At 56.1% G+C, this 24849-nt stretch overlaps 1 protein-coding gene across 6 annotated transcripts in view; it reads right to left on the bottom strand.

The window, feature by feature from the left end:
• SNF4Agamma (SNF4/AMP-activated protein kinase gamma subunit) overlaps positions 1-24849 on the bottom strand; it is a 223184-nt gene that overhangs the window by 19731 nt on the left and 178604 nt on the right. For all 6 annotated transcript variants that reach the window (XM_037219712.1, XM_037219715.1, XM_037219713.1 and 3 more), the window contains 3 exons: positions 18919-18955; positions 12373-12482; positions 3419-3467 (listed from right to left, as the gene is read on the bottom strand). In XM_037219712.1, the coding sequence (XP_037075607.1) occupies positions 3419-3467; positions 12373-12482; positions 18919-18955 (196 nt within the window). The remainder of the gene's footprint in view (positions 1-3418; positions 3468-12372; positions 12483-18918; positions 18956-24849) is intronic.

Genomic DNA, 24849 nt, shown 5'->3' with positions numbered 1-24849 from the left:
GTCCACACAAAGTGTTTGCACTGTGATAACACGACATAATGAAGACGAAGTGCCGGTGACATATGGGGTGGAGAGCGGGAGAGAACACGTACGGACAGGAGAGCAGAAGGCGACTGTGCTTTAGCACCAGACTTCTACGACAGGTTAGCGTTAGTCCCATGATGATGCACGGAGAAAACCGACAGGCACATTCGATCCGCAACTGTTTTGGAGCGCTACAACGCCTCCCAAAAGATGAAAAGAGGAACCCCGGTCACCGCTTCAGCGCCCGATCTCACGGCGACAAGTTGAAGACGGACACACGCGTAACCTCCATCCCAACACAACCCCACGTGGCCTTGTCGATGTCTCGTCCGACACCAAACACGGCTGTGCACTCACCGCTCACGCCACAACACGACGGACCCGTGTCCGCACCCCTCGCCAGACCCGCTCCTCCCAGCACGGGCAGAGCGCGCCCGAACCGGTTCGCCCTCGCCGGCGACAAACGACTGCAGCTCCTGGCAACCGGTGGGCGGCGGACCGTCTAGTCGTCTACCCCGGCACCCCGGCGGCCGGCGGGCCGTCCAGCCGTCTACCCCGGCATCCCGGCGGTCGGCAGACCGTCCAGCCGTCTACCCCGGCTCACCGGCGGCTGACGGACCATCCAGCCGTCTACCCCGGCTCCCTGGCGGTCGGTGGACCGTCCAACCGTCCACCCCGGCACCCCGGCGGCCGGCGGGCCACCCAGCCGTCTACCCCGGCTCCCTGGCGGTCGGAGGGCCGTCCAGCCGTCTACCCCGGCAGCCGGCGGACCATCCAGCCGTCTACCCCGGCTCCCTAGCGGCCGGCGGGCCGTCCATCCGTCTACCTCGGCTCACCGGCGGCCGGCAGACCGTCCAGCCGTCTACCCCGGCTCCCTGGCGATCGGAGGGCCGTCCAGCCGTCCCCGAGTGTCAGGGCTGACGACGGCGCCGACGCGTGACGATCGCAGTGGGCCACGACGCGACGCCGACACAGGTGGTGAGGCGCGGCGACCACAGCGGGTCGCGTGTGGCCTCCACCGGGGACGGCGCGTCGATTGGGACACTTGCGCCGACGCGGAGGCGTGCGAGGCGACAGCATCGCGCGCACCACACCCACATCACCCTGTCGCCGACACGTGTTCTGTCGCAGAGGCGTGCTCACTCCACAGTCACGCGCTGCCGTCGAATTGTCACGGCCGTCGCGTCACACCGGCCCGGCGGCTCCGTCTTCCACTCGTCGCAGCACGCCCCGCCCACTCGTCCCGGTGGCCTCCGTCGGCCGCCCGCCCGCCTCCCGCCGGGCATCGGTCCGTCCCTGCCGCGCCCTGCGCACTGACCGGTCTCTCCGCTTCCGGCCGACGTCACAGCGGCGGAAAGCACGACCACCCGGGCGGCGGGGGCGGCGAGGCGCGCAACCAAATGAACGATCGACGTCCGGCGGGCAGCGGCAAGAGACAGCCAGGACCACGCTCGCATCGGAGGGTGTGAGGCGCAGAGGCACCAGCCCGCTTGCCGCCTTTTTTCCGTTTTTTTCCGTTTCCGTTTTCATTCACAAGCTGTCGGGTTGTTTGGGGCGGCATTTGTGCCCTTCTCACGGATGTTCCCTCCCTGTTCCCTCCCTGAGAACACGTACCCACTCCCAGCGGTGGCCGGGCCGGACCACGCCCGTCGCGGCGCCGGAGGACGGCAGCGGCGCCGTACCGAGCCGCGCTGAGGCGGCAGCCACCCCGCCCATCTGTCCGGTCCCACCGACGTCCCGACACATGTGCCCTGTCGTCCCCGAACGCGGCTGTCAGCCGCGGGACGTCCCGCTGTCCCGCGACCCGGCCGCGGCACCGCGAGACACCGCCACCCGTCCGCCGGCGGCGCTCACGGGCGGAGAGCGTGCTCCACCAGGGCAGTGCAGGAGGTCGACCGCGAACGACACCACGGTCGCGATGCGCGCCACACGCGCGATCCTGGGTTACGTTCGCCATCAATGCGGAGCGAGACGTTTCGCTCACAGGTGCCAGTTCATGATGCAAGATGGATATAAGTTTGACCCATGCAGCGGTCGGCTGTTTCGCTCGCGCCGCGCCGTCGGCAGGGAACACCCGCAGCCCAGCCCACTCGCCATGCCGCAGGCCCGCGTAGCAACAGCGAGAAAGGCCGGCAGGGTCACGGCCGCCGGCGGGTTCTCCGCTAACGACGCTGACCCGCGCGCCGCCGCCAGCTGGAGCTGGCCTATGTGTCACGACCGCGGTCATCGAGCGCCCCGAGTCAGTGACGTCACGGCAACCGCCGACCGGGTCGGCATGACGTCAATGACTCCCTGGGGTCGCAAGGACCGGTGGGCAGGTCCGGTTGGCAGCTGGAAATGAAACGACGCCGTGCAGTGACTTTGTCGGCGCTCTGAAAGCTTTCTGAAAGAGCGGTGGCGCGTGCTGTGTGGCAACTGGAAACCTGGACTCCGCCATACCCGGACTCTGTGCATGAGCAACATGTGTCTGTCCAGTGGCAGGCAGTCGACTGACAGAGATCACTGCATGGATGCATGCCACTTGTTCTGCAAATCCGTGGATGCTTATGTCATACGTCGCCAATGCGCTGGCCCGTCGTTACACAGTCTCGCCAACCCCACAAACCGCAGCCATCCACGCGCTGACCGGGGGAAACACGGACGGCCATTTCATCAAACCATGACACCAGATTAGCGTTCGTATCGATTTCATCACAGATAAGTGGCCGCAGCGGTTTGGCGGCTCCCAACCAGACGGCGCTGGGCTCGAAGGCGGGCCACTTTTTACGCTCGCTGCCCATTGTCTTGCCACGGGACACGGCCGGTGACAGATAGCTGCCGCCCAACGATCCTTCCTTTCACAATCAGGAAACCGGAAAACTCGCGAAGGCGCCCATTCGGCCGACGCCTGAGGGGGATCGGCGCCGCCGCCGAGGTCCGGCCGGGAGCCGCGCCCATCCCCGTGGAGGGAGGGCTCACGGGCCCAGCAGGAAGGCAGGCCGGCAAGGGTGAAGCCTTCATCGTCCGGCGGCTGGAGGAGAGGGCACGCGGCCGGGGGATAGCTCTGCGCTGACCGGGGACACCTGCCCGGCGGTCGAGTGCGATTCGTTTGCAGCAGATCTCGGTAGAAGCCGCCGTCAGTCGCCGTGTGCGGCGATCAGCGGCTCGCAGCCTATCATTCCACAGCCCGTCTCACGGCAGGCGTCAGGGTAAACGGCCAATGGCGAAAGCCTCCGCGGGCGCTGACGTCCACTCCCAGAACGGATGCGAGCCGGTCCCGGGCAGTCCGCTCCACCCAAATGGACGACATGTCAACAAACGCCAACGAGAGCACCCGTGCGAGAACGAACTTGACAGACGCCGCGCTGATGACCGCCGCCACGTGGCGGCAGGCCCGCGCCAGCCGTGTACTCACTGAGATCAGTTGAGTGAAGAGTATCCATGAACGGGTCCACGGCCGGCAACTGAAACACGGCAGGCCGGTGAGGGGAGGCGCCGCCTGAGGTCGCGTGCCGGCACCGGCCGCAGACGGCGCTCGGCGGGTGGAAACTGGCTGTCCTCGGCAGGACCGCCCACACCAAACAACACGCCATCCAGTCAGCCAGGCTTCTATATTTGCACGGTCCGAATAAAACTCGAGGGCATAAATCACTTTTCGAAATTGCGGTTGTGCTCATCCTAAGCCGCAGAAAAAGGGTTCGCTAGCCCGAGATCAGCGGACCAGAAATGTGGGCAAACAGTGGACATGCACCATGCTCGCACGTACAGAACAGAGGTAAGAACAAACCACCCGCAGTCATGTAAATGGCACAAGGGCGTGATAGCTACGTATTAGTTGTGCAAAGAAGCCCAAAAGAGAGCAATACTGCTGCTCATGGAGGGGGCGGTCAGACTGTGAGCAGCACTGCGTACCGCCGCGGCACACTTGACACATCACTCGCTTACAAACAGCGCCAACAAACGCCAACGTCAATACACCAACACCGGTGCAGACATACACCGACATACGCATCCACTCCCGCGCACCGCCCCCCCCCCCATGCTTCACACCCGCCCCCCTCCCCTACAACAAGCGTACACACGAGCCTGCCCTCCGGTCTGTAAGCCGCCCCAGACGGATCCAGCCAATCCGGCCAGCCTCTCCGGCGGCCTCGCGCGGCGGCGATCCTCTCCTTGACCCAGAGCGCCCGGCCGTTCCGGCGGCCGCGGCCGGCCGTTTCGCGGCGCGACAGCCTTGGCGGCGCCGGCGGCCGACGCCACCGGCCGGACCTCCATATCGGGCGCCGCGCCGAGGAGCTGGCGATCAGGCGCTCACCACCGGCACGGCCACCGCGCCGAGGAGCTGGCCATCAGGCGCTCACCACCGGCACGGCCACCGCGCCGAGGAGCTGGCCATCAGCCGCTCACCACCGGCACGGCCGCCGCGCCGAGGAGCTGGCCATCAACCGCTCACCACCGGCACGGCCACCGCGCCGAGGAGCTGGCCATCAGGCGCTCACCACCGGCACGGCCGCCGCGCCGAGGAGCTGGCCATCAGCCGCTCACCACCGGCACGGCCACCGCGCCGAGGAGCTGGCCATCAGCCGCTCACCACCGGCACGGCCGCCGCGCCGAGGAGCTGGCCATCAGCCGCTCACCACCGGCACGGCCGCCGCGCCGAGGAGCTAGCCATCAGCCGCTCACCACCGGCACGGCCACCGCGCCGAGGAGCTGGCCATCAGGCGCTCACCACCGGCACGGCCACCGCGCCGAGGAGCCGGCCATCAGGCGCTCACCACCGGCACGGCCACCGCGCCATCCCCGCACGTGCGCTCGAAGGCCAGCGCTGGCAGCGCGCACGGAAGGGAATATATATATATATATATATATATATATATATATATATATTTATATATATGCATATATATACATATGATATAACTTATTATTCTACAATATAACCTGCAATAAGTTATTATACATACTTATTGCAGCTCATTTTGCGCAGGCCAGATACCTGCCGGTCTGTACACACCGTGGTTTTTTAACGGAAATCATAGTCAGCATTTGCTGTAAGCAAATGCTGCAAAAAAGCAACCCTGTTTACATGGGCAGCTGTGATTCGAATTGAGCCGGGACCCGTCCTCGATCCGAACTATCCGGCCCATGTATACACTCGCGCGCCGTTCCGCTGATTCGAATCGTGCGCCGGAGGAAATCCCTTCCCGTGAGAGGATCATCCGTTCAGGAAGGGATTTCGTCCGAATTATCGGCCGTCAGCTGTCTAAACACAAAAAAAGAAAGAAAAATGCCTGGCGCACGCAGTTCTGTTCATGGCCATTTCAGCTTTGTTTGGTGTTGCCGCTTTTCCACGGGTTTTTAGCTATTGCTCGAGACGGTCCAAGTCCAAGATGGTAAAGGAAAAGAGAAAGAAGGTGAAGTTGACACCATGCTGCTAAAACTACCCTTATTATTGAGGGCCTTGAGTGGCTAGCAGCACAGAAATCCTCACGTAATTTAGCCTTGCTAGGCGCGTGATCTATGCAGACAGCAGGCGTCGGCAGTGCTTGGTGTTATCTTTCCGCCTAAAGGTTAGATTAATTTACATCTGGGGCAGGCTCCATGCTTCCAAAAGCCAAATGGAGGTAATATGGTCATTTTATATAGCTTTGACTTGCTCTCACTTTAATTTTTGGATTGCTCAAAATTCTTGCAGAGAATGCCTTCAAGTTTATTTCATTAAGTTAATACCTAAAGGCCCCAGGAGTGTTTTTGCAGATGTTCCTTAAATTAGGATGCTGGTTGCTTGTCAGTTTAATTTGTGTGAGAAAGGTAGCTTAAAAATTGCTGCATGATATGACGGATGAACAAATATAGATCATTGCAGTCAGCTCAGAATGTGAACTTTTTTAATGGCAGGACCGAAATTGCCCAATGATGGGGTCAAAACGGCAAGAAAGCAAATGTGAACACTGGATGAAAATAGTTGTCATCATTACTCTGCTAAATCCAAGTTTGTGTGTTCCACATGCAGGAAAACAGTGCATAAACTAACACCTAACATGATGGCACATGCTGCATGGAGAACACGTCTGTGTTGCATATCATCACCTGTTTTTGTGCTGGGGATTAAATGTCACCTTGGTGCTTTTTTGTGATGGGTGTCTGCAGGCCACGAGGTAGGTAATTCAACTCTTCAACAATTCTTGCAGGGAGTACCAACAGTTTCTTTCATTAGGTGAATACATAAATGCCCCAGGATTGATTTTGCAGACATTCCTCCTGTGACTTGAACATTTGGTCAACCACCTATTGGCAGGAGGGATGTGCTGGATATTGGTGACTGGCTTGTCAAGGAAATATGAAGTTACATCACACTGGTAGACCAACTGGCAAGGAAGCGGGGGCTGGAATATTTGTTTTTGATGCAATTAGGCTGTTTGTTGCTTGTCGGTTTAATGTGTGTGAGATAGGTAACTCAATAATTCCTGCATGATGCAAAGGGTCAACAAATATAGGCAATAGATCATTGCAGTCAGTGCAGAATGTGAATTTTTTTTAATGATGGGACCAAAATTGCCCAGTGATGGTTCCAAAATGTCAAGAAAGCAAATGTGAGCACTGGATGAAATTAGCTGTCATCAGTACTCTGTCAAATCCAGGTTTGTGCATTTCATGTGGAAGAAAACAGTGCATAAACTAAGTAAACCTAACCTAATGCCACATGATGTGCAGAGAACATCTGCAGTGCACATCATTACCTGTTTTTGTACTGGTGAGTAAATATGTTGCCTTGGTGCTTTTTTGTGACACATATCTTTGCAAACCATGAGGTGGATAATTGAGCTGTTGCTATAATTAATCATTTGTTATGAATTTTGAGCCCAGATTGCTTTTGTCATGACAGCTCTGGGGCTGGTTCACGTTATGATCTTTGGACTGTGCGAACACGGCTGTTTGTGCCACCTAGCCATCAGTCCATATCAGCCAATGCTGTTGACTGCAAGGATATCAAAGCAGTATTTCAACCCTAGTATGTCAAGAAAGCAATTAGCTGCATTCTGACTTGCCAGTCCATGCCAAGTCTAAATGGCAATGCTGCCCTCAGGTACTGATGATGCATTGGATGGGGAAAGACAACATAGTTACACAATTTTTGCCACTAACTATGTAGCATTCATGAGTCATTTCTGTAGCTTAGCTCACTGTTGCAGGCTGCTCATAAATGCATTGGTGCGGGATTAGGTAATGTGTTTCTTGGGCTGCGCAAAGTAGATGACATGATGCTGGGTGGCATACTGATGAGTGTGGTAAGTTTGTGAGTGTCATTGGCCAATACAAGAAAATACTGATTTCGTGCTAGCCAGTTTCCTGCTAGTAAAAATTTGCATATAACACTGCTTATGTGAAAGATTTGGCAGTGCTGACTGCGCAACTCCTGTGTTTCAAGTGCTATGGCTTGTGCTGTAGCTACAAAGCCTATGCGTCCCGCACAGATCATTTTTCCAACGAAGTCCATCTTCCTCCTCGCCCTCAAAGCTGTCTCGCGCCCACCATGGCTCGTGACATTCGCCATCCATACGCAGAGTACCGGCTTTTTTCTTGTTTTGTTCAGTTCGCCTCAAAAGCGCAGTTTTCGCCCATAACCCGTTCCTTGGTTCGAACTAAGCGGGATCGAACTATCGACCGTTAATCCGACGTAAAGCCGGTTTCGCCCATGTAAACGCCCCTCGCCGAGAGGGTTAACTACCCTGTTTACATGGGCAGCTGTGATTCGAATTAAGCCGGGACCCGTCCTCGATCCGAACTATCCGGCCCATGTATACACTCACGCGCCGTTCCGCTGATTCGAATCGTGCGCCGGAGGAAATCCCTTCCCGTGAGAGGATCATCCGTTCAGGAAGGGATTTCGTCCGAATTATCGGCCGTCAGCTGTCTAAACAAAAAAAAAGAAAAATGCCTGGCGCACGCAGTTCTGTTCATAGCCATTTCAGCTTTGTGCGGTGTTACCGCTTTTCCACGGGTTTTTAGCTATTGCTCGAGACGGTTCAAGTCCAAGATGGTAAGGGAAAAGAGAAGGAAGGTGAAATTGACATCATGCTGCTAAAACTACTCTTATTATTGAGGGCCTTGAGTGGCTAGCAGCACAGAAATGCCATGCTTCCAAAAGCCAGATGGAGGTAATATGGTTATTTTATATAGCTTTGACTTGTTCTCATTTTAATTTTTGGATTGCTCAAAATTCTTGCAGAGAATGCATCCAAGTTTCATTCATTAAGTTAATACCTTAAGTCCCCAGGAGTGTTTTTGCAGATGTTCCTTAAATTAGGATGCTGGTTGCTTGTCAGTTTAATTTGTGTGAGAAAGGTAGCTTAAAAATTGCTGCATGATATGACGGATGAACAAATATAGATCATTGCACTCAGCTCGGAATGTGAACTTTTTTAATGGTAGGACTGAAATCGCCCAATGATGGGGTCAAAACAGCAAGAAAGCAAATGTGAACACTGGATGAAAATAGTTGTCATCATTACTCTGCTAAATCCAAGTTTGTGTGTTCCATGTGCAGGAAAACAGTGCATAAACTAACACCTAACACGACGGCACATGCTGCATAGAGAACACGTCTGTGTTGCATATCATCACCTGTTTTTGTGCTGGTGATTAAATATGTCACCTTGGTGCTTTTTGTGATGGGTGTCTGCAGGCCACGAGGTAGGTAATTCAACTCTTCAACAATTCTTGCAGGGAGTACCAATAGTTTCTTTCATTAGGTGAATACATAAATGCCCCAGGATTGATTTTGCAGACATTCCTCCTGTGACTTGAACATTTGGTTGACCACCTATTGGCAGGAGGGATGTGTTGGATATTGGTGACTGGCTTGTCAAGGAAATATGAAGTTACGTCACACTGGTAGACCAACTGGCAAGGAAGCGGGGGCTGGAATATTTGTTTTTGATGCAATTAGGCTGTTTGTTGCTTGTCAGTTTAATGTGTGTGAGATAGGTAACTCAATAATTCCTGCATGATGCAAAGGATCAACAAATATAGGCAATAGATCATTGCAGTCAGTGCAGAATGTGGACTATTTTTAATGATGGGACCAAAATTGCCCAGTGATGGTTCCAAAATGTCAAGAAAGCAAATGTGAGCACTGGATGAAATTAGCTGTCATCAGTACTCTGTCAAATCCAGGTTTGTGCATTTCATGTGGAAGAAAACAGTGCATAAACTAAGTAAACCTAACCTAATGCCACATGATGTGCAGAGAACATCTGCAGTGCACATCATTACCTGTTTTTGTACTGGTGAGTAAATATGTTGCCTTGGTGCTTTTTTGTGACACATATCTTTGCAAACCATGAGGTGGATAATTGAGCTGTTGCTATAATTAATCATTTGTTATGAATTTTGAGCCCAGATTGCTTTTGTCATGACAGCTCTGGGGCTGGTTCACGTTATGATCTTTGGACTGTGCGAACACGGCTGTTTGTGCCACATAGCCATCAGTCCATATCAGCCAATGCTGTTGACTGCAAGGATATCAAAGCAGTATTTCAACCCTAGTATGTCAAGAAAGCAAATAGCTGCATTCTGACTTGCCAGTCCATGCCAAGTCTAAATGGCAATGCTGCCCTCAGGTACTGATGATGCATTGGATGGGGAAAGACAACATAGTTACACAATTTTTGCCACTAACTATGTAGCATTCATGAGTCATTTCCATAGCTTAGCTCACTGTTGCAGGCTGCTCATAAATGCATTGGTGCGGGATTAGGTAATGTGTTTCTTGGGCTGCGCAAAGTAGATGACATGATGCTGGGTGGCATACTGATGAGTGTGGTAAGTTTGTGAGTGTCATTGGCCAATACAAGAAAATACTGATTTCGTGCTAGCCAGTTTCCTGCTAGTAAAAATTTGCATATAACACTGCTTATGTGACAGATTTGGCAGTGCTGACTGCGCAACTCCTGTGTTTCAAGTGCTATGGCTTGTGCTGTAGCTACAAAGCCTATGAGTCCCGCACAGATCATTTTTCCAACGAAGTCCATCTTCCTCCTCGCCCTCAAAGCTGTCTCGCGCCCACCATGGCTCGTGACATTCGCCATCCATACGCAGAGTACCGGCTTTTTTCTTCTCGTTTTGTTCAGTTCGCCTCAAAAGCGCAGTTTTCGCCCATAACCCGTTCCTTGGTTCGAACTAAGCGGGATCGAACTATCGACCGTTAATCCGACGTAAAGCCGGTTTCGCCCATGTAAACGCCCCTCGCCCTCGCATGATCCGTTCCGATCTTAATTCGAATTATCCTCGGCTGCCCATGTAAACCGGGTAAACGTCGCATGATCCGTTCCGATCTTAATTCGAATTATCCTCGGCTGCCCATGTAAACCGGGTACATATCGGGCGCCGCGCCGAGGAGCTGGCCATCAGGCGCTCACCACCGGCACGGCCACCGCGCCATCCCCGCACGTGCGCTCGAAGGCCAGCGCTGGCAGCGCGCACGGAAGGGAATATATATATATATATATATATATATATATATTTATATATATGCATATATATACATATGATATAACTTATTATTCTACAATATAAGCTGCAATAAGTTATTATACATACTTATTGCAGCTCATTTTGCGCAGGCCAGATAACTGCCGGTCTGTACACACCGTGGTTTTTTAACGGAAATCATAGTCAGCATTTGCTGTAAGGAGACCATTACGCAGCCCATTAAACCATACGTGATATTAAACCGCGTGACTGAATCGCCCAGCACCGCATCAGCACAAAAGCAGCAGCGCCAACTGTGTGCCCGGCCAGAATGAATGCTTACTTGCGTTCACGTGCACAATGACATCCTGAAACTACATTGCAATCCGCAGCGGCCGAGCGATGCCACGAGTCTGTTCAACTTCATGGTGCATTGCACAAAACCCGACGCAACTGTGCATAAGGCATCAATTACACGACATTATCTTCTAAAGCATGTCACCGGCCGTTTGTACTCGGAAAAATTACGCCAGCTAACCGGGTAAGTCTATTACGACTGACACATTGACGCTCCGGTTCCCAGAAACACAGTGCAAAATTTTCCGTGATCCCGCAAAATCCTCGTTCGTCCGTGACCAGCGTACCTTTTCCAGCGGATGCAAACCAGTTTGCATGGATCCGCAAATTGCAACACTCATGCAGACGCGGCAGTGGCGTTGGTGGAGGGGCGAGCTGAACGGTGAGGTGGCCTTTCATTTGCGAACAGCCGCAGTCCTGTTAGGCTCGGACAAAGCTCCGACAGGTTTTGCATTCTCTGATAGCTAATTGGCGTCCGTCGCTTCTCGTCTCGGGCCAACTTGCTAGCAATACAGAGACGGTGGTTTTTGCTCCAGTCAAGCATCTGCCGCACGCCAATTTCGCACAGGTAAACATTTGAAACCGTGCGGCGCGAATGATAAACACGCGAAAGACATGCCAATTAAGAGCCTTATCGGATTACTGGCCGTCTACGGCTAAGCGTTCACAAAAACAGGGTGATGCATTGCTATCACGTTGCGTTACAAAAGGCAAATGACTTTTATTTGCGGCGCGGAATTTAAAACATTAAAATGCATCAAAGTGGCATGCAGGTTGTATCTTCAGTGAGTTCACGTACCAGTTCTGACAGCGATCAGACGGGGCATAATTTACGGACAATCACATGCTAACTTCGGTCTTCAGATAGTCTCCACGACCGGTCCTTTCCGGGACAATTTTGGTTTACAACAAAAACCTTTCATCTCTGCTAACAGTTGTACCTCGATCGTGGATTCAGGAAGTGTTGAACTAGCACCGAACCACAGCCAGCGGCGAAGAAGGTTATCACATAACGATTTGTCCACGCGCCCACTGCGCGTGGCGTAGGACACGTGTAAACATGTGCAGGCGGACATCAGCGCCAGCTCCAGCGGGCCAGTGGCCAGCAGACACAAGAACACACCCGCACCGCGTCACCCACAGCTGGCTCCAGTCAACGCCCAACGGCACCTGACGATCCGCCGGCGCAAACTGCGCACAAACAAACGATGTGACCCCACTACCCCACGAACATCTCAGGCGGCATGTGACCTAGATGTTACGGACTAAACACGTAGTATATGATGCCAAGACGCCTACACGTCCAGCATGCCATACGTTAAACGTTTAGCACGTTGAGCTAAGACGTACGCACGGGGCCCGAAGCACTTTCACAATATCTACAGCATTAAAGATGCTCACAGACAGTGACAGTGCCATGATTACAAACACAGCATTTCGCCAACACACAAGAATCGCACCGCACTTCAAGCCACGCACAACGCCACGGCGGCGTGCCGAAACGCGGCGTGCTCCGCTTCGCCCCGGTCGGAGACTCACCCCTCGCGAGTCCCTGAACAGGATGGCCATCCGGTTGTGGTCGGAGATGGCGTCGCCGCCGCTGAGCGACCGGCGTCGGAAAGGGTCGTCATGGCGACGGTATAGGTTAGCTGAAAAACGGCGGGCACACGTCAGCGGCGAGTGACGGCCGCGCCCGCGGCTCTCGCCACTTGCGAGTCAGTCAAGTTCCAGCCGGTGTTATAAGAGGGCGGCGTTGTAGCCGACTAGACGTCAACACGTAAAAAACAGGGGTACTGACTACTGATGCGTCGTGCGTGTTCTGAACACCGCCAACGGTGGGGCTTCGGGACAGATTTGTTGATGCTGACTGGACGCCGAGCATCAATGGATGTCAGCCGGGGCGCGCGCGTGTGGCACGCGAACGTGGTCCAAGCTGCCTCCATCCTGGACATGTTGCAGGGAGGGAGGGGGGGGGGGGAAGTAAAGACGTCCAGCCTCAGTGACCGTCACGACTTGGCAGCTGTCCAATCGACGGTTGTGAATTAGTCAATTAAGGTGGGATTATCGGCCTTAGCACAAACGTGTGCTCAGACAGATCGCACGATGTCCGAACACAATCATTATCAGTCTGCCTTAAATCCAATAACGCCATCAATAACAATGTCTGCAGCTATGTTCTGCGGTAGATGGCCATTTGATTGTCTTCGTAATCCCCGGCATAAAATGATCCCTGCCAGTCAAGAGAGCATAGCAACAACAGCCCCGATCCAGAGAATGCTGCCAAGGCGTTCAGGACAGCATGGTTGTGCCAAACCTAACAGGTCTGATCTCAGGCTACCCCCTCGCCCCTCCCAACCGAAACGTGTACTGATGGTGCCTGATAACACATACTGTTGAGGTCTGGTCTCAGGCTCCCCCCCCCCCCCCTCCCAACCGAACCATGAACTGACGGTGCCTGATAACACACATACTGTTGAGGTCTGGTCTCAGGCCCCCCTCCCACCCGAACCATGAACTGACAGTGCCTGATAACACACATACTGTTGATGTCTGGTCTCAGGCCCCCCTTCCCCCCCCTCCCACCCGAACCATGAACTGACGGTGCCTGATAACACACATACTGTTGAGGTCTGGTCTCAGGCCCCCCTCCCCCCCTCCCACCCGAACCATGAACTGACAGTGCCTGATAACACACATACTGTTGAGGTCTGGTCTCAGGCTACCCTACCCCCCCCCCCCCCCCCCCAACCGAACCATGAACTGACGGTGCCTGATAACACACATACTGTTGAGGTCTGGTCTCAGGCTCCCCCCTCCCACCCGAACCATGAACTGACAGTGCCTGATAACACACATACTGTTGAGGTCTGGTCTCAGGCTACCCCCCCCCCCCCCCCTTCCAACCGAACCATGAACTGACAGTGCCTGATAACACACATACTGTTGCATTACGCTTCTGAGTTAACCTCCTTTTCTAAATGCCGGAAGGGATCTGTCAAGCCCACGCCATTGACGATGGAGGTACCACTGGCCTTGCAGCCACCAATGCCCCAGAACTACGCCACGTGGCCTGGGCACACCGGCTTTTCCGGGGCCGACGGCAGCCGACAACGCGTGTCATGACGCTTTGAGGAAGCGCCTCTTCCATTTCAGTCCCCCACGTCAAAGCACCGTTTCCGCAAAAAGACGGGAACCATCCTCAAATCAGCCCCTCACAAAGCCACGGTCCATACTCTGCGGCACCGGGCAAGCTGCACACAAGCCCCGTCCGCGGCCACCGGTGCCTGCACGGGTCCAGTGCCGGGCGCCGTCGGGCCGGCCTTCAGCTGGCGCAACGCCGCGCGACGGTGGCGCCGCCACACGGCCGCACGTGACACGCCCGCCGGCCGGATGACGCCGCCGCGCGTCCCGCACCGCGGCCGGCACCGGGCGCGCGGGACCGCCTCCACCATCGCCGGCGACCACGTGCGGCGCCGACCGAGCACGGCCGGTGTCATTAGTCGGGCCCGTCCGCCGACATGACGGCCGGGCAGAATACGCTTCGCAGCCCAAATCAATCTCCTGCGGGTGCTGTCGGGGGCGGGCCCGGCTGGTGCCGATCGCTGATCGGGTTCGTCTCTCAGGAGCCGCTTCTCATTAATCAGGACGACGGTGCGAATTCTCATTAGGCTGGCCGGATCAATAACGGCGATTATCGTCCCCGCAGCCCACCGAAGTGGCGCGGCTGCGAGACCATCGATCACGAGCCAGCACCATGCCCATGGCCTCCTCACGACTCAAGGTGCCTTCCGCAGGCGCGACGAGAAGCCCAGCACGGCGCCAGCCGCGAACCGCACGCCGCTGGGAGATGGCCGATCATGGTGCCGCGACGGCTCGATGCGGGGGGGGGGGGGAGAGGCGAAACTTACATTGTGCGGTATTCCGGTAATTGTCCAAGCGTTTAGTTTTGCAGGTCTAGACTGCAGTACTTAACGAGGGTTTGCTGGTACGCATGCGCAAGAAATCCCCAGGATCACATTTTTGGACACCACACATGATTCAAAAGTTTATCTCAAATAAGTAAAATTGAATGAAACAATCATTTAATGTGCAACTGACGGTGCGTTGGACCGATCATTTCGTACGTCAAAGGATCACGGAACATTCAAAGTTGCATATTCACATGATTCGAGGTGGATAGCCTTCGAACCACCAGCTACTGTAGGCCGCCCACGAGGACATCCAGAGTTGGTCAAAGTCAGTTACGTGGTGCACTCCTGTCTTGGAATGTTTTGAGCCATTTGTAACTGAAAAACAGCACGGGGTGGCTCACCACCACACCACCATCCTACCATCCAAACGCGCTCTGTTATGTCCGAGGAGCGCTTTCCACCCTATTCCACACTAACCCATGCCAAACGCACACTCGACGGACCGTGACCTTGGGCAGACCTGAGGTGCCGGCCGCCTGTCGGCCGGTCACCTGACCTGGCCCGGCGCGCTCCACTGCCACCGGCGGCGGCGGCGGCGCAGGCCGGCGCGGCGCGAGCCGGGTCCGGTGAGGTGCCGGCCGCCTGTCGGCCGCCTGTCGGCCGGTCACCTGACCTGGCCCGGCGCGCACCACTGCCACCGGCGGCGGCGGCGCAGGCCGGCGCGGCGCGGCCCGGGCCACCGCCGCACGTACGCAGCCGGAGCGGAGCGCGTGCCGGCGCGGCACGCCGGCCGGCCGGCCGCGGCGCTCCTGTTTGTCACGGCGCCGTGCCGCGAGTCAAGACGCTGGCGGACGGGCCGCCGGGCTGGCGGGCCGCCGGCAGGTGGGCGCCGCGGCGGCGTAAACAGGCTCGGAGCCGGCGGCGACGCGGGGCCCGGCTGCCGCGCGCCGCCAGCGCCGCCGAATGGCGCCCGCTCCGTGCCGAGATCCCTCACATGGGGTACAACGGCTGACTATCACTGGTGCTGTAGGCTTTTCGGACGCTGAGGCAACTGGGTGATGTGGCGCCCAAGGCTTCGTTACGATCAGCCTGTTGCTTCTTGTTGCGCAATGAGGCTACCTACAATCACGCTGACAAAATGCCTCCTATCCACAGTGCAGCCTCGAAATGCTGGCACATAAATATACCAACTACAGAACAAACGGAGCTATGCCACGAGAGCCACCGGCGTGCAGACCAGTGAGCTAACCTCAACATGCATTGTTACGGGATCAGGCACGCCGCCTTCAACTTTCCTCAGAAAACGCCTGCCAACATTTAAATGCAATATAGACAAACAGCATTGTTCTCAGCGGCGACATGTTTATTCGTAAGCGGACAGATGTTGGCTTGAAAATGTTATCTCTGACATGTTATTTATGGTCGCAGCAAAGCTTACTGTGTTGCAAAACCACACCGCATGGTATACGACTTGACTGGCTCAACTGGTATTAAGCTTCAGAATGAGCCGATCCTTCATGGTTATGTTGGATTAGCCAGAGCCGTTATTTATTGAGACTTCACAGGAAGCCAGGCTATTGTAACAATGCAGCCTGATACCTGGAATTCCTCTGTCGTCCTTCTGGCAAACACATTCGAGCCGGCGGAATCCATCGCAAAAGTGCCCGTTATTAAATAGTGAATGAGATCGGCTCACAAGCCCGGCCAGCGAGAAAAGTCAAAGCATGTCCGAACTAACCGTAATCAGTTACCCTGGCGGGACATCAGACGAGCGAGGCAAATCATACCACCGGGCCTGCGTGCAACATTGCAATGACACTCAATTTGTAGCAAAAGTCACCTGGATCTATACACACCTTCACCTTCCACAATCAGTCCTCGACGAAAATTGTGTTGTCTATATTTTGATATATATATATATATATATATATATATATATATATATATATATTCCGTTCGCCGTTCTTCATTTCTCATCTTTATTTAATCATGCTATATTTTATTCAATTGTTCAAAATCTTACGTTTTTTGACGTTGCAATAGAATCTGATCTGAGCCATTTAGTGACCACTGTTGTATCAAAATATCATTGAGTTTGGACAGAGTGAACATAAAATTATACTATTTCAACCCACTTGTTTTTACTGAACGAGAGCTTTCGGAACAAGCGCTACCCTTTTTAGCTTCGGTCGGAAAGTGATGAGACTCTGATCGATAACATTAGCCATTGTCTGACCAAGGCTGAAGAAGTGATACCGATCATCCCGAAAGCTCCCGGTCAATAAAGACAAGCTGGCTACAATATTATCTTCTTGACATGATCACTGCTGGCAACGCCGTCACCAGTATCAATCAGTTTGCAGTGCATCCCCAAAACCTTTTGAACACAAAAAGTTTGAATTGACCCCAAAATATGAAGGGTACAGATTAAGCTCACCGACCAACATCTTTTTTCGGGCTAAACGCACAGGAATCTGCAGTAACCCCTCCCGATTTCATTTGTCCTGTCACTCGCTCCTCATGCGGTAGTATGCCTGCCAAGGTTGGACATAAACAACAAACCTATGGCACACCCGTTCATGATGTCGGCATTACAGCAGTAGTTTAGGCCCCTGCGTCACCCATCAAACGAGGCTGCAAGAAAAAATTGCACAACATAATAACAATAACTCCGTTGTTCTACGTTCCTAGGGCTGAACGGCTCCTTTCGAAGTTGCATCGCCTCACACCTCAAAAAGAAGAGTTACGCAGTCCTTGGTGGCCACATTCATTTGAAACCATTTTTTGTTTAGACACTGGGACGAAGCCACCGACCTCCCGTGCCTTCTGCGCCTCCTAACTTGCACAGACGAGCGTGCTACCATCTAGAGACCACCGACACGTGACCGCGTGCGCGACGGACGTGTGGTGGCCGGCCAGCTCAGCTATTCGCTCCTCCTCTTCCTTCCTCCCGCTCGTCTAGCTCCCTGAACCAACTCGATGCGCCGTGAGCCAAGCAGGCCGGATTCACGGCCAACACACGGCCGGGCCGAGTCCGGGTCCGGGTCCCCGAGTCTGGGCCGCCCGGGTCCGGGTCCGGGTCCCCGCCCGACTACCGCCGCGGCGGGGCACGAGGCCGGTGCTGTGACTCACCGGTCACGGCCGGTGTCACCGCTAACCGCACACCCCACCGGCTGTCACCGACAGAGGCGCGACGACCCGCCATTACCGCTGACTCAGGCGGCGTCGGCGCCGGCGCCCCACCACACAGCTGCGCCCCGGCCGGCGCTGACGGCGTCAGCGGCGCCGACGCAAGGTCCGGGTCAGGGCAGGCCGGCACCTGAGCGCGCTGCCAGGCCACACGCGCCGGCGCGGCTGCCCGACAGGGGCACACCGGACGGGACGGGACCGCCTGATGCCGTGAACGGGACCGCCCGATCGCCCGGCGGATGGCAACCGTGCCCTCCGGCTTAGCCACGTGACCCCAACTCGACCTGGCCTAACCTGACCCGACCTGACCTGACCTGACTGCACCAGACCGGGCCGGACAGGACCGGACCACGCGGGTGATCTGATGCACGACGTTGCCTCCAACACTTCTACAGGGAACGTAACATCGGCCAACCGTTGTCTGTCCCTAACACCGCGCCAAAGAAGAGAACACCAACCACTGTCTGTCCCTAACACCGCGCCGAACAAGAGAACACCAACCGTTGTCTGTCTCTAACACCGTGCCGAAGAGGAGAACAATGTGCGACGACAACGAGTACGCATTGACAAGCAGCGTCGCTCGGGCCCCTTCATGCTTTGGTTTGACGCGTACAACTCCGATATCACCAAACATTCTGTAGAGCACGCACATTATACGCTGGGGTCAGATAGAGCCGCGTGCTTGAAGGTCGAGCCCAGCGGTTCTACGCCAGGAAACAACTTATTGGGTACCATGCTATGTTGCGAGGACAAGACAAAAGACTGCTGCTTTCGGCATCAAATTGCATCAAACAAAACACTACACTACACTTTTAATTACTTTGTCAGGGGAGCACCAGCCAGGAAAAGCGCGCATTTCCATTGCGCTTAAATGCGGCATATCATGAAATAGGCACATGAAATGAACCGCGCAGAGACATGCAATCAACACGCAGTTTGTCACAAGCCGTTACAAATCAAGAAGAAAATGCTTCGGCGCACTCACCATTGAAGTTCGCTGAGCTTATCGTACTATGGCTCTTCTGAAAAGAAAGAAAACAAACATCAGGACGCGCCCACATCAGCGACCACCGACTCACCGGCAGCGCCATTATACGCTGCGGCAATATCAAAACCCATCACATACGAGCTCGCCCACAGTTAGCCGGGAACGCAAACAAGTCGGCCCATTTGCTTCGGTCTGCATGCTCCGTAATCGGCGCCGGACATGGGGACGATAAGGCCGATGGGTGATCGGTGCGCGGCGGTGATGCCCGTGCACGCGGAAGCACGCCATTGCCGCACGTCCAGAGATGGTCCCGATAAGCGGGACTGGTGACGCCGCTGTGCTCACGGCGATGCGGTCGGGGTCAGGTCAGGACGATGGGAGGATAATGGGCTGGATTGATCCCACCAAGCACCGGTCACTGACCCAGTGAAAACGGGGCACATACGGCGCTTCTACAGTAGCGCGTACGCGGCCACGCCACACGTAATCCCGAGCCTCACGTCGAGACAGTCTGGGGGTATTTGGCGGACTAATTAACATGCTAATGAAATTCACTCAGTGGCCCGTTATCTTGGTGACAAACACTTCCACCTTCATGCTGCAACCCCGACGGGCCGCCGAGGCCACGGTCGTATGACAGCGCGGTGACGCTAAGCCTGGCCCGTAAGTACGTCAGCCCAATTTACAGCCGCGTGACCTTGCGGGCCAGCACGCGACCTCGAGGCCTCGCCAGCGCGCGGCGGCGGTGCGATCGGCTCAGGAAGACCCGCCGAGTCGGCGGACGTCAGCGGCCGGGGATGGCTCGCGCCGTCCACAGGTCACCGGCCTGACAGCCCCGGCTGGGTCAGCAGGCCAGCCGGCCGGACGGCCGTTCATTGCGGCGGGCAAGTCTTACTGCCTGGCCTACTGCTCACGCGGCGGGGATGCCCTGCGTACGTGGCACACGCACCGTATGTGGTCTTCAGCGATGCCAGCTGCCGCTTTCAGCCCATGGCAACGCTTCTCGGCGGCCTTTGGCGACTCCCACAGCGCCACTCGCGTCTCCAGGTGACCCGAGCCGCCGACTCAAGTGCGGCAAAAGCGCCCACTCACAGCCGTTCCGCGGACATAGCGCCCGTGGGTGGCCCAGCGGTCCGGGACCAAACGGCCCCTGTCACGGGCAGGCGGCGATTTCGGTCACTAAGTGGCGAGTTACCGCGCCCGCCTGCCAACGGCCCGGCTCAGGCCGCCCACGCCCCGGCAGAGCAAATTAAGACAGAGGCCGGTCGGGCCGTGCCAGCGGCAGGTGAATGGCCGGGCTGGCTGGGTCGCAGCACCGGCCCCTCGGGCGTCTGGGGTCAGGGTCTCGGGAGACGGCTCGAGCAAGGAGGGCAGACGGGGATGACCGAAGAGCGCCCGAGAGGGGAAAGGTCAGTTCGCAGCCGCCGATTAGCAGCGCCCCGACCCTGTCATCGAGTCCGCATGTCATGTCATGTCACGTCAGAAAATCCACAACGCAGTCCGCGAAAAATCCGCCACACACAGGTGCTACGTGTCGCTGCAAACCCACGTCCATCCGACCTCGACCGACTTATAAAACCTGACGCCTAAATCGAACTCGGCATCCCAGCACGGGATCACGTGCCGCCTGAGGCGGCGACGGCTGATTGGTCGAGCGGCCGACCAGGACGGCGGCCACCGTGTTGTCGTTGGCACCGCACCGGCGCAATGCTGCCGTTCGCCAGCTGGCGGCCGGCGATAGGCCCGCGGCGGGACAGGGCCGAGCGTCGCCGGCAGGCAAGGCAAGGCCCCCATAAAGGGGCATCGCGCCCCTTCAGATGCTCGAACCCGGGCGTGGCTCCGTGCATGGTCTGAGGAGGACAAGTGGAACGAACCGATCCTGAGGGAGACGAGCCGCTTATGCCGCTCGCCGGTATGACGCGGGACAGCGCGGGGGTTCCGTGCAGACGCCACCGGTGACGGCGCTTCGAGACCTCGGACAAACGGCTGAGAAGCAAGGCCCGTCAGGCGGACCAAAGTTCAGCCGTCAGCTTCGAATGTCCCCCCCAGTGGATGCATGCTCCGGACCGAAGTTAGCCGGCAACTTCGCTCGACGCAGCCCCAGATGTCTGGCGCTAGGAAGAGGAGAATGAAGCACTGGGACATGTGCGAAACTTTCAAGTGGTCTATTCCGAAGAAAAGTCTGTGACAGGAGCTAGTCGGGCCGAAGCCATGCCTTCATGAAGTGGTAAGAGGTAGCACGGTATCCCAAATGTAAATGAACCCGTTCGTGCGAACCAATACGGCCGAGACGTTCTCCCTGTTGATGGATCTCTGAGATGTTTTCCTCGAGACGCCCCTTCGACGGCATTACCCAATTGACGGCATGCAATGTTCATTCTCCAAGTTCCCCGGACTGTCCAAATAGCTCGTGCTCGCAAAGCACTTCGCGGTACACATTCGCCTTCAGCCACCGCCTGCACGGCCGACAAAGCCCTCCCCGCAGCAAACCGCGGTCAGACACGACCCGTCCCGCTCCGAGCACTGCCTCGCACCTCTCTGGGCGGAGTCCCGGCACGCGAACACCGATTGTGCAAGGGTCAAGGTCAGATTTGTTGACGTCGACGTCGGCCGACCCAAGATTGCGGTCAGGGCGGTGGTTGGGGTGGAGGGGGGGGGGGGGGGGGAGACGCATGGCCGAGCCGCCGGTGGCGCGCGGAAGGGGAGGGGGCGGACCACCACACAAGGAGCCGATGACGCGCCACGTCACGGCCTGCGGGGCTCGCGGCGCGCCCCCTTGGAGAGGACATCCCGCGGGATGGCGATGGTTGGAGGGCGGACACGCGGCGCCTGGGCACTGGACATCCCGCGGGATGGCGATGGTCGGAGGGCGGACACGCGGCGCCTGGGCTCTGGACATCCCGCGGGATGGCGATGGTCGGAGGGCGGACACGCGGCGCCTGGGCTCTGGACACCCCGCGGGATGGCGATGGTCGGAGGGCGGACACGCGGCGCCTGGGCTCTGGAGGCAGATTGGACGGCATGTATGATGGGAGTGCCCTGTGCCCCTGTTAGCGCATGCTGCGCGCTAGTCCGCGGAGTGCACAGTCTGCGCGGAGAGCATCAACAAGTGAACGCCGCCAATCGGAAGTCACGTCCGCACAGTCGTCATAGGCCCGCGACGGCAGGTGCGGCGAGCTCACAACAAAAAAACTGACCCGACGACCCGTGTCGAATGTCAACACCTGCGAGCAATGGGTGTCTCGCCCCTCCTCCCAGCGCGCTGAAGGAGCCGCAACACCGCTGGAGGAGCCACAACGCCGCTGGAGGAGCCGCTGGAGGAGCCACGACACTGTTGGAGGAGCCACGACACCACTGGAGGAGCCACGACACTGCTGGAGGAGTCAAGACACCGTTGGAGGAGCCGCGACACCACTGGAGGACCCACGACACTGCTGGATGAGTCAAGACACTGCTGAATGAGTCAAGACACCGCTGGAGGAGTCATGACACCGCTGGATGAGTCATGACACCGCTGGGGGAGCACGTCAGTCGGCAGCGCTCGGCCCAGTGTGGATAAGGAACCAGTTGTGGTAGTTTTTCTGGACCAGTCTAGCCGCGCCCGTCACGTGAGGGCGCGAGGTGAAGCCCAACCAACCGGCGGGCATCGCTTCCGCAAGCGTCGCTTCCACAAGACGTCAAAGAATGGCAAACAAGCAGAGAACTTCCTTGTGAGTAGCAAGTATGTCGAACAAACTATACCTAACAACCTCTCGCTCCCACTCGGGAAAGACATGGCTTGTCAGAAAAAAACATATTTTTCTTCTCTTCCTGAATGTTTGCTCTACTCAGGGACTCTCTCGCACCACTACCGTTCTGCTTGTGGCAGCTAATTTCAACGATGCGGTCAACCATGACGAAGAATTAGTGAGCATTAACCAACAATTCAGCCTGAAGTTACAGAGGCCCGGGATCAACAGACGGAGCATTAGGCCGTGCGACCAAAGCCCGTGAGCGCCACCTGGGCCAGCACCGAGCATCCTACATAACCACGCAGTCGCGGCGCCTAAAAACCCCAACCGCTTCTACGGTCGCTGCGCCGCGGCCCACTGAGCCGGGGACGCGACCCAGCAATGCCCTCCCCCACCCCAGCTGCGGGGGCGGCGCGCGTTCCGATCCACCACGCGCAGACAAACAACATTCCAGGGCTCGGATCCCGGGCCCCCAGTACCCGGACATGGGAAGGGGGGGGGGGGGGGAACTAGGTCCATTCGCCACGGCCCGCGCCGACACACCGCGGTAACGGCCGACACAACACACACGGGCTCCAAGCTCGGATTCTCCAGCCTGGCTTTCCAGATATGATATCGTGGCTGTTCCAGCAGCGACACAGCACGGAGCACATCAGAAGAATCGGACACCCCGACCCACTTAAACTCACGGGGATGCGGTACGGAGCACATCCGAAGAATCAGACATCCCTACCCATTTCACCTCCCGGGGGGAAAAAGCGAATGTCTCCTCCCTCTCCCTCTCCCTCTCCCTCTCCCTCTCCCTCTCCCTCTCTCTCTCTCTCTCTCTCTCTCTCTCTCTCTCTCTCTCTCTCTCTCTCTCTCTCCCTCCCTCCCTACCCCCTTCCTCCCTCCCTCCCTTCCTCCCTAACAAAGTTAGTCCCATATTGATACTGCTTTATCATGCACATAGTGAATCTTTATCTGCCTGAGCCTTGTGTTCAGGCATCTGGAAAAGCCATATTGTTGTTACAGAGTCAGAGCACGCCGTTTATTTTGACCGTTCTGTGATGTACTGACCTGCTTTTTTAGAGTAAAGTATTTGGGTTGTGCAGGGTGGCGACCTTTCTAGGCCAATTTTTCCAAGGTCCCAAGACCGTCAGAGTACTCCATATTCTGACCCCAGGAGTCTAGTGTTGGTAAAATAACTAGTGTGAACTGTGAGACACGGTGTTTAGCATTTATGGCATGTTGGTATTTCTGTTGCTTGCCAAAGAACTTATGGGAACCTGGGGCTAGTGTTGACAGAAAAACAAGGAAAGTCAGGAGCTGAAGCCAGTGCTTACAAAATAACTAGTCGGAACCAAGATGCAGGTCTTGTGTTGTTGAAAGAAACAGTGGGAACCAAGATCCAGGGTTTTGTTTTGTATAAGAACCAATAGGAACCAGGATGCAGCATAATGCTTTGTCAAAAGATCCATTGGGAACCAGGATTTAGGGTGTTCTTTGTGGAAAGGACCATTGGGAACCCGGATCCAGCGCCTTGCTTTGTCGAAAGAACCAATGAGAACCAGGATCCAGCATCTTGTTTTGTCGAAACAACCAATGGGAACCGGGAACCAATATTAGGAACCAGGCACATGTCTGCTCCCTCCCTCTAAGGTATGTTCATTGTCCCGAAACAAAAGACATATCGCCAAAAAGCCCATTGGTCAGAGACTCCACCATGTGAAAACAAACGGACGGGGCCACGTTCTTTTCCTGGGAAGTTCCCTCAACGATTAGCAATGAGGACCGACATCGACGGAGAAGTCGATAGTTGTTGCTTTGCAAATACGTTTCATGAATGGAGATCCTTAATAGTTTCACGTCATAAACACCTCACTTGATGGGCAGTCGCGAGGTCTTCAGCATGCAAATTCGGCAGCGCTATGGTAAAGCATCCACACAAAAACGGAGCGGTGGCAATCGACAACAGAGATCGACAACGAGATTGGGTTCGGACGACGAGGTCCGGAGATGCTGTCAGGGCAAACTGACGCAATCTTCACCTTCAAGGGCACGTGCTGCGAGCTTCAGACGATTTGTTACTGTTTTTGCCTCGATTGTGATGTAAATGACTGATGAGCCGACCAGGAATGTCCCTCTCAGGTCAAACCAGGAGGCGAAGTGCGTGGCAGACCGTGGTGTGGGCTCCGAAAGACAGCGCGAGCCAAAC

Source organism: Pollicipes pollicipes, unplaced genomic scaffold (genome assembly GCF_011947565.3).
Source record: "Pollicipes pollicipes isolate AB1234 unplaced genomic scaffold, Ppol_2.1 Scaffold_4295;HRSCAF=5057_pilon_pilon_pilon, whole genome shotgun sequence".
Classification (NCBI taxonomy): domain Eukaryota; kingdom Metazoa; phylum Arthropoda; class Thecostraca; order Pollicipedomorpha; family Pollicipedidae; genus Pollicipes; species Pollicipes pollicipes.
Note: the sequence above shows the minus strand (reverse complement) of the source record. Positions and strands in the feature narration are given on the sequence as shown.